The sequence below is a fragment of the Alexandromys fortis genome, unplaced genomic scaffold (assembly GCF_014885135.2).
Source record: "Alexandromys fortis isolate MF-2015 unplaced genomic scaffold, M_Fortis_MF-2015_v1.1 scaffold_16, whole genome shotgun sequence".
Classification (NCBI taxonomy): domain Eukaryota; kingdom Metazoa; phylum Chordata; class Mammalia; order Rodentia; family Cricetidae; genus Alexandromys; species Alexandromys fortis.
The window spans coordinates 18,895,395-18,910,011 of NW_026067893.1; the positions used below are offsets into that span (position 1 = coordinate 18,895,395).

The 14,617-nt window shown below is 44.3% G+C and overlaps 1 protein-coding gene across 1 annotated transcript in view; it reads right to left on the reverse strand.

Moving 5' to 3' along the window:
• Cc2d2b (coiled-coil and C2 domain containing 2B) overlaps positions 1-14,617 on the reverse strand; it is a 65,820-nt gene continuing 51,203 nt past the window's right edge. Inside the window, exons 25-30 of the mRNA XM_050146229.1 lie at positions 12,861-12,974; positions 10,676-10,810; positions 10,217-10,339; positions 5,150-5,208; positions 3,242-3,416; positions 1-941 (exon numbers count right to left, since the gene is read on the reverse strand). Of these exons, the coding sequence (XP_050002186.1) occupies positions 753-941; positions 3,242-3,416; positions 5,150-5,208; positions 10,217-10,339; positions 10,676-10,810; positions 12,861-12,974 (795 nt within the window). The 3' untranslated portion in view covers positions 1-752. The remainder of the gene's footprint in view (positions 942-3,241; positions 3,417-5,149; positions 5,209-10,216; positions 10,340-10,675; positions 10,811-12,860; positions 12,975-14,617) is intronic.

Consider the following 14,617-nt stretch of genomic DNA (forward strand, 5'->3'; position numbering starts at 1 on the left):
CCGAGTAAAGCAGACTGCCTTCCTGAGTGTGGGCAGTCCTCATGCAGCTGGCTGGAGGTCTGAGTAGGATCACAAGATTGCCCTCCCCCAGTCCAGTAAGAGGGATTTCCTCTTGCTTAATTTCTTTAAGCTGGGACGTAGGTTTTTCTGGCTTTTCTTACATCTGGAGCCTGCTGGCTTTCAGACTGGAACGTGATCTCAGGGTTCCCTCTGGGGAATTTCTACCTGGAATTGTTCCAGAAAGAGCACCAAATGTGCCCAGTTTCCTTAGTACTGACAACACTCTGCAAGGTCAGGCTTCCACACAACAGGGGATCACAGTAGCCTGGGAGCTTGTTGAAATACTGTTCTCCTCTCAGCGGTTCCGATTTGAGAAGTCCTGGGTAATCGGGGAATCTTCATTCTTAATAAGACTTTCAGGATGGCTCCGATGGATATGGCATGACCTCCATGACTGAGCAGGCCAGAACTGCTTCCTTTCCAGAATGAGAGCTATCGTAGACTTTGGTACACAAAGTAGCCAGACTGCCCGAGGAGCTCCCAGAAGAGGTGGGTTGATAAGGAGATATCTAAACTTACCCTCAAAGCCTGGAGAAGGGATACTGATGTGGTCTTCCTAGTTCCCAGCTCTACTCAGGAATCCTAATTAAGTCCAGCATTGGTGATCTTGAAAATAAACAGCAAAATCTCAAGGTGGACAGGACAGCTTGGATCTAGGAGACCACAGTGCTTTGCATTCCCCTTCTTCCCGCTCACTGATAGCGGACTAAGGACGCCAGATAGACCCACACGGATAATATGTTGTTTGGGTATGGATGAATATACACAGCTAAAGCAAATTCCGTCTGGGGAAATTCGGAAGAGTGAATTCCAGTCTGGTAGACGGCATCAATGACTGACTGGACATCTGTGTAGGGCATCTGGATGGGAAATCCTGTGACCTGGATGAGGTTAGAACAACACAATGGCACGTTACAGTCTAGAGGAAGTCAGAATCACCATCTGCAGCGAGATCTCAGAAGCCTTACTGATGTGGCGGTATGAACAATAACTGGCGTTCGTGAGTGGCTCCGACACTGTAGCTATCGTGTTAAGGAAGCCACAGCTAACGTTATAAAGTAAGTTCTGTCATCACCCCGCTCTATAGACTGCCTCGAGAACAGCCAGGGCTGTTTGACGCCAGAATCCACACAGCTGACACAGAACAAACTTGGAACTGCCAACACGGAAATGGGGGTCCTACACAAGAGGGATTTAAGTAGAGCTTTTGAGGGGTTTATTCAACAGTCATGTTTATATCGAGTCACTACTGTGTGACAGACTATTGAAGGAATGTGGTCTCGGTAATATTACTTAAAAGCACACAGGTAACAGCCATGAACCCTTTCTTCAGCCTTGCGTTGCTTCCCTCGGGTGTGTTTTTCTCATCCTTAAATCTGCTCACATCGCGTGCTTTTCCTGTGGGCACTGCCCTTTCTCCAGCTCACCTAACATTTCATCATTTGTATTTTCTGGTCTCCTCTAGCCCGTCCCCTCTGTGAAGGCGCTCAACTGTATCTTTACTGTTTCCTGCCCTAATTCCAATGCTTAGCCTGGGACCTAGCACAGAACAGAAAACGATGTTTAGCATTTTCTAAATACTAGACTTTGAGTGAAATATTAAGTAAAAACTCAATCCTCACCAGGACCACAAAACAGACAACTATTTTTACTCCTGTTACCAGTGGGACAAAAGGTAAAAGCTGGGTTAAATGACTTCACCTATGCTGAAACCTGTGGGTGACTGAAATAGGATCTGACTGCAGCTGCGGGACTCAGTGCTGACCCAGTTATTGTCAACTATTTATTATTAGTCTGATATTTTCACATAGGAACTCCAAGCTTTAAACCCTAGCTTATATCTAACTGTATTGTATTTAACTCTTTAATCCCAAATTCTATTAAAAACAAAAGTAAGAACAACTTCCTTCTTATTCTTGAATGGATGGTACCTTCCCTGACTGCTGAGGTACCTCCCTCCCCCTCTCTCTCTCTCTCTCTCTCTCTCTCTCTCTCTCTCTCTCTCTCTCTCTCTCTCTCTCTCTCNCTCTCTCTCTCTCTCTCTCTCTCTCTCTCTCTCTCTCTCTCTCTCTCTCTCTCTCTCTCTCTCTCTCTCTCTGAGTTCTCCTGGGAAACATCTAGCTTCCTGGGTGATAGAGGGGAAGCTTCTCACCCTTGGAAACGGGAGTTTCTAAAGCCCAGTGGACTAGTTCTTAGAGACCAGGCGGGTGTGTGAGGGACTGCTGCTGCTGGGCGAAGGGAGGAAGACTGACAAATGTCCACCTTATTTGTTTATGGACTTGCTGAGCTTGAGATGCCTTCACTCTCCAGGGAGGCGGCAGTGCACTGATGATGGGAAAAGGTGAGGCTGGGTGTCAAGGTCCAGGCTGGACATAAAATTGGCAGAAATTTGCATACAGAGGTAACTGAAGTTTCCTGGACTTCTCTTGCCCAGAAACAATGATACAGAACCCAGCAGGTTACTGGAGATCATTTCTCAGTTTCCTCTCAGCTTCAGAGAGGACTTCTTCAGAGTTCACCATTTATGTGTCGTAAAACACACAGTTTGTTCTAAGAAAATGCCGTGCATGTAATGTTGAGTTTTGAATTTTTGTTCTCTAAGTAAATAGAATCCAGGCTGAAGGGTTCAGTCTTGACCTAATTATGGTCTGTTATGCATTATTAGTTTGATTTTTTTTTGTTTTTTCAAGACAGGGTTTATCTGTAGCTTTGGATCCTGTCCTGGAACTCCCTTTGTAGACCAGGCTGGCCTCGAACTCACAGAGATCTGCCTACCTCTACCTCCCGAGTGCTGGGATTAAAGACGAGCGCCACCACCGTTAACGCTAAGCTTTAAACTTTGGCTTAAATTTAACTATATTTTATTAATTTCTTTAATCCCAAATTCTGTTAAAATAGAGAAAAATAAGAACAACTTCTTCCTTGTTCCTGGATGGATGGTGCCCTCCCTGACTGCTGAGGTACTCAACTCCCAAGATCCTTCTTTCTCGCAGGGAGTTCTCCTGGGAGACATCTAGCCCCCTGGGTACTAGAGGGAGAGATTTATTCTTTGGATTTCCAACTCACCTGTCTTAGGTGAGCAAGAAAAGAGGCATTTCAGTGATAACTCAGATTGCTACTATTTGCCAGTTAACAACAGATTAAAACCAAATGCCATTTACACATTAAATCATATACAAACCCAGTAAAACTGTAGCAGCCTCTCTAACTCACTGTCTTCAAATGAGGCAAAACTTCCCGTATAAAACTCTAGTTTAGGAAGGATTTGTCGCAGGACAGACGTGCACTGTCGATTCCAGCGTGTGGGGTGCTTAGGCCGCCATTCCATCACTTTACACTTCAGTGCCCTTTCCAGCCTGTGGGAAGAAGGCAGAGATAACTCCGTGACTAACTGTGACTCATTAATAAATGTCCCAAGAACTTTGTCACTTTATGAATGAGAAGGAAACTATTGAGATTTACAGGAAGGGGTGCTAGCTGCCAGCTATGATTGACACTGATCCATTAGGTAGGGAGAGGCAGGCTCTTGTTGGTTCAGGAAGGCCGGAAGCCTCCATGCATAGCCAGAAATTAAGTCTGCTAAGTGTATCCCTTCCAGAAATCCAAGTATAGCAGTTGCTACTTGATAGCACCTATCATGTGATTACTGGCTGATATTTTACCTGTCCCTTGCAAAGGACATAGTGTTTCCAGGAAATAGCCTTTTTAAAAAAAAATCAGATATCTGGTATGGGATATTAGCCAGAGTGCAATTATTAGTGCAGTTAGTTCAGGGTGTGGACTTAGGAGGAAAGGAGGCACAGGACTAAATATGGCGGTCACATCCACCCACCTACCCTAGAATGTCATTCCACAGGAGCAGAGATTTAGACCAGCCCTGTAATAGTACCTGGTGGAACCATGTTAGGAAAAGGGAGAAGGGTGTAAGTTGGTTCACGGGGTCCTGTGATGAGATGACCTTGTGGTGTTGAATCTGTAGGTTGTTATAGAGAAGCTACTGAAAGCCTCTTCTCAATTGAGTTTAGAGTGCAACTCCCGAGTTTATAGTATGTTGGCTAAAGTGTTAGGTGGGCCTCAGTGGGGCTGACATCTGAATGCTTCACCTTCTGATAGTGATGCAAATGGAGTCTGGGCCCTTAGAGCCTGTAGTGTAAGTAGTTCTGGAAGCAATTCTAATGCACACTAGTTGGGACCCCTTTCCCTACTGCATTTATTCCTTGTTTTCTTTCCTGGGAAATATGGGCTGAATTAATGGCTCAATAGTTAAGAGCACTGGCTGTTCTTCCAGAGGGCCCAGTTTCAACTCCCAGCTCCAGTGTGGCGGCTCACAACCATCTGTAACTCCAGTTTCAGAGGAGCTGAAGTCCTCTTTTGGCCTCTGTGGGCACCACACATGCATGTGGTAAATACCCATACACACTAAATAGTAATAATAGTTTTTTTTTTTTTTTTTAATCTCACAAAGGGGGTAGTGATGGCTGGGGATGGGAGTGAACTTGTATGCGATCAAGGAAAGGAAGTGACAAGATGATTTGGGTCACACTGTTTTGATTGGCTGACAGTAGGTTACATTCCACCCTGCTGTGTGAGTGTGAGACACTGCAGGAAGTCAGATTCAGAAGCTGCTGATATATGTGGAGTAGGAGTGGGGCCTACTATAGTCTGTGACCCATCTGGGGCTTGATCAAGGCTCCCCAAAAGGCAATGAATGTATATGTTTGGGAACCATCCAGGATTGACAGTGCTGTCGGGCGTTTGTACTGTCCAGTTGAGATGTTTTCACCACAACCAGGGTCATGGCCATTCGCCTTCATATCTTTCTAGAAGGTGTTGTGTTGGCTTTTGCATTGCCTTTACTATAGGCTTATCAACTATCTACCCTGAGAATGTTTCAACCATGGCCGATGATGCCCAGAGATTCTCTAGTTGGTAAAGGGACCATTTATCAAAGCTAACACCAAGAGACTGTGGGTCAACAGGACTAGCTGTTGTCATCTCCCTTTCATGCTTCTGTTGCTGAGTCTAATGAGCGCTTTGAGAGACTGGGCTAGGAGGTGGCGGACAAGAGATGAGCGGGAGGACACAGTACCTGCTCTTCAGATCTTCCACCATGCTTTTATTAGTGTCAGAATAAACTATTTCTTCAGGCTGAAATGTAGACAGCTCAAAGTTAGGAACATTCTGGAGAAAACCTTTAGATCCCAGTCATCCCTGAAGTCCTGGGGCTGGGAAGGCTGGACCCAAACTAGTCTCTCAAGGTAAAAGCAATCTCGAATTCCAACAAAGACCACACATTTTCTTTGATTTCCACACTACTTACTCATCATGGGGGCAGGGTTATGAAAGGAATACTTTTCATCTTCTTTTTGTTGTTGTTGAAAAAATTTCCGCCTCTTCCCCGCCTCCCATTTCCCTCCCACTCTTCCCACTCCTCTCCCCTCATGCTTATTTTATTAAGATTTATTCATTTATTATGCATACAACGTTATGCCTACATGTCAGAAGAGGGCACCAGATCTTGTTATAGATGGTTGTGAGCAACCATGTGGTTGCTGGGAATTGAACTCAGGTCCTCTGGAAGAGTAGCCAGTGCTCTTAACCTCTAAGCCATCTCTCCAGCCCCCTCTGGCATGCTTATTGATACTACCGAATGATCTCACGACACTGGTCTCTTACACTTCTGGGGACTTTGACAAATACAACTCTGTTTACCTATCAGTTCCTGCTAGCCCAGCTCTACCTTCCTTGTAAGATTTACAAGAGTTGTTTTAAGGGGCTGGATTTTGGCAGTTGCTTCTTTGGGTATTCTGAACTGGAAATAGAGGCAGCTGGAGGGATGGAGACAGGTGATCCCCAGAGTGGAATGAAAGTTGTGCAAAAAGGAAACAGCACTTGCTTGGTCTCTGTGTTCCCAAACTGTCCCCCAGAGCCAACCCCAGACAGGAACTTGTTAAAACTGTGAACTCCCAGCTCTGCCTTCATGCCCACTGAATCAGAAACTCTGCTTTGACAAGTCCCAGATGAATCTGGCGCCTTCTGTGGCTGGACAGCTACTACAGTAAAGAGTAAAAATCCACAGACACAAGCCCAACAGTCACAGAAGCTTTTGAGAGCCTACACTGGATCATGGCCTCCTGTAGCGATGTTGGCTTCTGACTTCCCTGAAGATTAAGGCTCAAGTCCCTACCAGCATTTTGCACATCCCTCAACCCGATGTTGGCTTCTGACTTCCCTGAAGATTAAGGCTCAAGTCCCTACCAGCATTTTGCACATCCCTCAACCCATCTGTTTATGCAGCAACCAAGATGTTCTGGAAGCTCCTGGAAAGATACTTCCTGGCCACTGCAGGTGGTCACTGCGAGCTATCCCTTGGAGGCCATTCTTTTCCCTGAAATCCAAGGAGGCAAGTTCTGCTTGCTTAGCTTGTCAGACACTTTGCTGAAGCCTGGAACTTTCCTCCCTCCTCCTGCTATGAGCTCCCAAAGAACAAACAAAAAAACCGCCCCCCTCACATTTATGCTCTCTGCAGCTGCACTCACCTCTAGTAGGGGCTAGTGCTGGGGGCCGGATTAGGTTTTTTTTTTTAATTAATTTTTATTTTTTATTTTTATTTATTTTTCCTCCTTGAAAATGTAAGGTCAAAGAATAGGGATGTGTTTTTTACCTTGTGGCAGCTACATGTAAAACAGCGCCAACAGAAAACCACTGAATACCTCCTGACTGGACAAGAAATAACGAAACAGACAAAAACAAAACAAACAAAAACACAAAGCTCTCTCTAGGAGGCAGCAGCGCGGCTAGAGGGTAGTAGAGGAAGCCTGGACTGTACAGGCTGTATGTGTGGTTTGCTCAAGAAAGATAAGCACATTTCCCTTTTTTAAAAATGGCACTTCAAACAGGAAATACGAAAATACATACATATGCTTGATCTGCGTGGGGAATGTTTAGGAGAACGCACAAGGAGCTGGTGGACAGCGGTTGTTTCTTAGGAGATGGGGAAATACTCTGAAGGTGGGAAAATTCTATACTCCTTGGTATTCTTGACTTTGGCCCCTGGAACTATGCATTCCTTTTGATACTATGAGTTGCCTTGAATTGACAGACACTCATGGAGAATGACATATGAATACATACCCAACATATGGCCACACGGCCATGAATAAACATTAGGTTCCTCTAGATTTGTTTAGATTTTTACTCAATATTTTAAATTTATCTATTTATTTTACAGTACTGAAAATTGAACCCAGGGCCTCAAGTTTGATAGGCAAGTGCTCTATCTCTGAGCTCCTTTTCTGGTCCTTACTTTAGATTTTTTTTTTAAAGAACAAAGATAAGACAGCTCTCTATGAATATACAGTTCTGAGCTATTGCTCCAGTGTCTGCTTGAATGCTGCAATACTCCCTGTCGTGGTGATAATGGACTAAACCTCTGAAACTGTAAGCCAGTCCCCAATTAAATGCATTCTCTTATAATAGTTGCCTTGGTCATGGTGCCTCTTGAAAGCAATAGAACAGTGACTAAGACAGAAATTGGTACCAGGACAGTGGGGTGTTGCTTTGGGAGACCTGACCATGTTGTTTTGGGGAGTTGATTGTGGAAGGACTTTGGAACTTTGGGCTAGACAAGGATTGAGTGTTGAGAGCTCAGTGGGCTGTTCTGTACAAGTTTAGAAGATACAACTGTTGTATGAAAAGTCCCTGGTTTCAGAGGGAAGCACAGACTGCCGGGCCATTTGTGTGAAGACTCTGTGGTGTCTGGTCAGCTGGAGCTGAAGAGGGAAGAGGCCAGCATCACTGAGGAGATGTCTTCTGGGAAGTGTTTCCCTGGAGTCAGCACACGTGCGCACTCTGCTCGCTCTCTGCCCTTCTATGTTTACTGCTATCGCTCTCCCCCCCACCCACACCAGTCTAAGGGTGACCTCTAACCTGAATTTGTTATTTAGCATTTCCATCAATGCCTTTCCAAATCTAGTGTACATAAAAGTGTATATCAAGAGACCACTTCCTAAATATAACCCCAGTAGCACAGACACTGAGAGAATCAATTAATAAATGGGACCTCCTGAAACTGAAAAGCAAAGGACATGGTCAACAAGACAAAACGACAGCCTACAGAATGGGAAAATATCTTCACCAACCCCACATCAGACAGAGGTCTGATCTCCAAAATATACAAAGAACTCAAGAAATTGGTCATCAAAAGAACAATTAATCCAATTAAAAAAATGGAGTACAGACCTAAACAGAGAACTCTCAACAGAGGAATCTAAAATGGCTGAAAGACACTTAAGGAAATGCTCAACATCCTTAGCCATCAGAGAAATGCAAATCAAAACAACTCTGAAATTTCATCTTACACCTGTCAGAATGGCCAAGATCAAAAACACTGATGACAACTTATGCTGGAGAGGTTGTGGGGGAAAGGGAACACTTCTGCATTGTTGGTGAGAGTATTCAAGGTGGTACCGCACCATTGGATGTCAGTATGGCAATTTCTCAGAAAATTAGGAAACAACCTTCCTCAAGACCCAGCAAGACCACTTTTGGGTATATATCCAAAGGATGCTAAATTGTACCAAAAGGACATGTGCTCAACTATGTTCATAGCAGCATTATTTGTCATAGTCAGAACCTGGAAACAACCTAAATGCCCCTCAACCGAAGAATGGATAAGCGAAATGTGGTACATTTACAAATGGAGTATTACACAGCAGAAAAAAATAATATAGATCTCCTGAGTAAATTGGGAGCATGGGGACCCTGGGAGTGGGTTGAAGGGGAGGGGAGAGAGAATGGGAAGGGAGCAGAGAAAAATGTATAGTTCAATAAAATCAATTTAAAAAAAGAAAAAATAAAAGTATATATATGTACATATACACACAATTTAGTTTTCAAACTTAAGTAGTCTGTACTTTGTGCCTTATTTCACATTTTTCTTTACATTACACCTTTTCTATCCACTCTGTTGATGTGCATAGTTCTAGGCCAACATTTCTCAACCTTGGCTGGGAATTGGAATTGGAATTGGGGAGCTGGAAGAGCTACTGATATGCAGATCCACCCATTTACTCTAAGGTAATATACGCACTGATGAGAACTTGTGCAAACTGGTTCAGACATCTCCCAGTGCCGTGGAAGAATTCATTGTATGACATTTCACAATCCACAGACCAGGTTAGAAGTTGTAACTGTTTCTAATTCCTTGCTGTTCATTCTGTTCATCCATTTGATTCTCTGCTGACCGCAGTGTTTGCCTCCATGTGCATGTTCTCCAGGGCACAGAGCCAGATGGTTAAACTGGTGGATGTTCGACTTTATCATGGCGTCAGGCAGCGTGCACTTGCCCTCGTCCCTGCTTTTTAACACTTGGTATGATCACACATCTTTTTTTTTGTCATATTTCCCTGCTTATAGGTGAGGCTGCACACGTGAACTTCTGCTTCTCTGCATAATCTTTTGCCTATTACCCTATTCTTTTCTCGCCTTCTCTCCCCCTCACTGTCTCCTTCCCCTTTCTCTTGGCTCACATAGCTCCTAATTTGTGGACTCTAACTGCCTTGACTCTGGCACATCACAGCCCTCAACCCAGACAGTGCTAGCGATCACAGCGCAGATGTGCTGGCCACAACATTTAGATCCTGGGTCGGTTCTGAACACCAGGCCTTTTCTTTCCATCTTATTCCATCCTCGTCCTTGGTTTCAGCCCCCCCCCCCCAGAAAACCTGCTCCAGCTCCTTCTCTTGCTGAAGTGGTTTTAGACCTTGCTGCCATCCTTGCTTCAGCCCCACTCACTGGTACTATTTATGTCCTGTTTTCAGTCCACAAGATAACTTCTATGGTTTGGAATCCAGAGAAGCACTTTTATTCATCAATTTTTTATATTTGTTCATCACTAGACATAAAAACCTACTCTGCCATGTTGAACATTACAAAGATTATAAGATCTATATAATACTCAAGATGACATTTTCTTTTCTCAAATTCTTTTTTTCTGCAGATACACAAAAGGGGTCAAAGTAGAACAAACAAGCTGGATGGCAGAGGATCCATCTTTGGTGAACATTGCCGAGCAGTTCGACACCCAGGGGCTGCCACAACTGACGATTAGAAACACTAGTAACTCCCCTGCAGGTGCACTTGAAAGAGTATTTACCTGTACACTTTGGGCTTTTGTCCCCGGGAAGTCTTTTGGCAGCAACTGTTTCCAGAAGCTTTCTTTTGAGTAGTCAAAATGCACAGCCATCGGTGTGTTGTTTTGTTGAATATTAAACCAGACCTATCAATGCATAAACAAAATGTCGGTGTAAACCCACGGGAACACAAAACCCATGGTGGCCAAGAATGGTGCAGATGTTAGAGCGTGGTACTCAACAAAGTGGTGGAAGCCAAGGGAGGCCTGGGGAGAAGCAGGTTCCAGGGCGCTGCAAGGGCGGCACTAGCTTGGTAGTGCCATCCTTGGAAGCTCTGCAGACTGGCGTTAAGGGTAAAGAATGGCCTGATCTCTGACCCCACAGACTTCTGAGAACCACCACTTCTAAGTTCCTGGGTGATTCTATTGCGTGCTAAGGATGGTGTGAAGAAATAACTCAAAATATTTCCTTCATACACTTACATTCCTATCATTGAACAAACAATCCACACTTTGCAAGGGGCAAAATGGGTCAAACTGCTTATGACACTGCCCCGTTGATGGATTCCAAAGCAAAGACTCTCCAGTTTCTTGGGTTAATACAAAAGCCACATGGCCCTGCATAAGGAAAAGATTCAGTCATATTTGCTGTATTTTTTACTACCTTCTATAATTATTTTATAAAAATTATTCTGAACCATAAAAGTTTCCTTGGGGGTTTAAAAACATAGCAGCAAAAACAAAACAAATAAACAAGCAATACCTCTGAAAAAACAAAAATACCCAAACCAAGAAAGTTCCAGAAATCCTCAGACCCAGGTAGTATGGCAATTTACATTCAGAGGACCTGTGACCCAGTACCACCCTTGGGAGTTCTGTAGAGTACACTGATGGCAATAAAATTTATTACTCTAACAAAATCAATACACTTTGATGACTATCTAACAGACTACAGTCTAGTAAATTGTCCTACAGCAATCTGTGACAGGGTCACTTTTGTCTGATTCACACAAAAGAGCTGTGGGGCCTCACTTTGTTAGAATATACCAGAGACTCAATACCAGGCAGAGCAAGGGAAGATAAACTGGCCTAAGACTAAGAGAGAATCATTAAAGGAGTTCTGAAAGCAAGGCTGGGAACTAGAAGCTAAAGTATACGGGAAGGCAACCTAATGAATTAGAAGCCCAGGGCTGGAAGCCGGCTCAGCAGGGGAAGACACTTGCCGTGCAAGGCTAGTGACCTGAGTTCCATCCTGGGAGCTCACGTAGAAGTGCAGGACAAGCCCACGGAGTTCTCCTCTGACCTCCACGTATGCACCTTGGCATGCTGTTACCCCATAACAACACTAATAATAATAAATATTTATTTAGGAAAGATACTCAGAACTAGTTATGGGACCTGTTTGAAGGCAGAAGGAGAAAGCAATCCACAGTTTTCCCATGACCGTCACACGTGTGCTAGGCCGTGCACCTTCTCGATAATAAATACAATTTGAAAGGTTTTCACAATAGTTATTTTGCTCTACGTGTATCTTTTTAGTTTTGACACTTTCTTAGTGAAAAATAATTCAAGTAACGATAATAACATTTAACATTTATTGTTTAAGCTAAGATTCACACTGACTTTCCTTTTAATCCGCTCTCAATTCTGTGGGGTAGGAACATTTGTTTTGGCCCTCTTTAGTGGGAAGTAGGAGCTTAAGGAGGTACAGTGGCCATGAGAGGCAGGATTCCACTTCTGGGCAGAGGTTAGGATCTGAGATGTAAACAAAGTTGCCCTCTGGCCTAAGGGAAGCTGCTGGGTGCTAACACTTGTCCCGAACCCAGCCACCTTCAACACCGCTCTGTGTGCCCTGAAGTCCCCAGTGTCTGGCCCAGAGCTCTTGTTCTTCTCTGTGCCTCTCCATAGTGAGAGGGGGCGTCACCCGAACCACAGAACTCAGGTGAAACTAGCCTCCTATGGTGTTCCTTTCTGAATACAAATAGATGTATTTATTGAGATCGAGTGTATTTACTGCCACCTAGTGGCACTTACAGCTACAGCAGGGGACCAATGGGCTGTTAACAAATGTGACAAAGGATGAGCCATGGCAAGGGATATTGGGAAGTAAGACACGTGGCAAAACAACAGCAACAAGACATAAGGCAAGACTGGAAATGCTGCCATGTGGACAGATAGCCACGCAGGAACAGAAGCAGCTACAAAGCACAGCTTCTGGAAGGATATATATTCTGAATATACAGAAGTATCTAAACTGAGTTGTAGAATGTTTCCCATTGGTAAGGTTGTATTTTGATCAGTTCTAATAAGGTTAAACCCTGGAAGACACTATTGGTGTGTTTGTTCAAGGCCTTCCAATGTGGTATCTGAAACCCTGAAAGATGGCGGTGGATGAGGGCAGCCGCAGCTCCGTGCAACTGATGCTACATAACCCACATATGCCATAAACAGCTGCTGTTGAATGATGTAATATAACAGTGCCAGTGGCTTTATCAAGCGGCACTGTTTCACAAGGAGAAACAAGACCCTATTCTTTACCCTGAAGGACTTTGGTGAACCACCATTATCCCCAAGTCACAAACGTTTGCCCATGAAACTCTCTAGTTCGCCCCAAGTCTATTGAATACACAGTTTAAATCTGGTTTATTCACATTTTTCCAGCACTCACTTCTAGGACTGAGGTCCCCAGGAGCACCAACGCCTTCTTACCGAAGTACAGAAAGAAGTTGCAGAGAAGTATGGCATGTTCTTCCTTACTTCCAACGGCCAAACTGATGCAGCACTGGGCAGAAGAAGAGGAACAGGCATAGTGCAATATATTCCGGAAGGAGGAGGACGAGGAGAGGAGGAGAATGGAACAAGGAACACATTTAGAGCCTTACCCTTCCTTCCTTCCTTCCTTCCTTCCTTCCTTCCTTCCTTCCTTCCTTCCTTCCTTCCTTCCTTCCTTCCCTCCTTCCCTCCATCCCTCCCTCCCTCCCTCCCTTCCTTCCTTCCTTCCTTCCTTCCTTCCTTCCATCTAAGTGTCCTGACTTTATCAGCCACCATTAATATGAAAACAAAAGAGTGCTCTGGCTCCAATGAGATGTGAGGAGAAGAGAACAGTAACTTGAAAACCAGGCCACTCTGATAATGGGACAGTTAATATGAATATTATAGAGTAGCCAGACAATATACATATAAAACGAGGCATTTTTGTTGAGAACAAGTGCTACACTGCCCTGAACTCCGAGGAAGCATATCTGATAAGGAATCACAGGGGATCTGGGGAAAAGCAATGTTTGGGGCCCTGGGGCCACCAACCGTTCTGTACCAATAAAGGATTTGACTCAAAAAAAGGAAGAAGTACGGGGCTGGAGAGATGGCTCAGCGGTTAAGAACATTGCCTACTCTTCCAAAGGTCCTGAGTTCAATTCCCAGCAACCACATAGTGGCTCACAACCATCTGTAATGAGGTCTGGTGCCCTCTTCTGGCCTGCAGGCATACATGTAGACAGAATGTTGTATACATAATAAATAAATAAAAATAAATAAATAAATAAGAAATATGAGTTAGATAATGCGAAATACGGAAGCATAATAGAAACATCTTTACCCTAAAGAGCTGAACAGCTGAGCTAGAGGTAAGAGATCAGATAAAGGACAAACAGGTAAGACTGTATAGCAAGAAGCAATGGGGGACAGCCGGAAAGGCAGTCTGGTGGCCTACAACTCACCATCATAAGTACGTTTTGTTTGGTCCCTAGAATCTTTTTGTTTGCTTTAAGTTTTTGAGACAGGGTTTCTCTGTATAGCCCTGGCTGTCCTGGAACTTGGCATGTGGACCAGGCTGGCTTCAAACTCACAGAGATATGGCTACCTTTGCCTCTGGAGTGCTGGGATTAAAGGTATGTGCCACCATGGCCTTAGTCCCTAGAATTATTTTAAAAGGAAAATTTTGTGTATAACTCTGGATTTCTATCTTCTGTTGATGTGGCTTAATTGTTCAAACGATAGCTAGCTGTTAGGTCTCTCGGGCTGTCAGAATATCCAGAGATGAGCTCAAACTGGACTCCAGGACTTAGATAAGAGCCAGCAGTCTTCAGGCACTTGTGGGACCTGCCGCCATTTGCAGAAGGACTCATTTCCCTTACCTCTGGGAAGGGACATATGGCTGCTGTGCTGTCTACCACCATGTCAGAGCACATGCTAGCCTCCAGCTTCCCTCGGTGCCACAGGCACCTTTTCACATTACAAGGTCCATGAAAGATCCTAGCCCTTCCCACCCCCTCCCCATCCTAAGCTCCCTCCAGCTTATGGGCTTCCCTCCCCTCAGCTATGCATCTTTCTTATCTGACTAGTCCTACTATTTTCTCTCTTATGTATATATTCTCTCTCTCTCTTTCTATGCTCTCTCTCTCTCTCTCTCTCTCTCTCTCTCTCTCT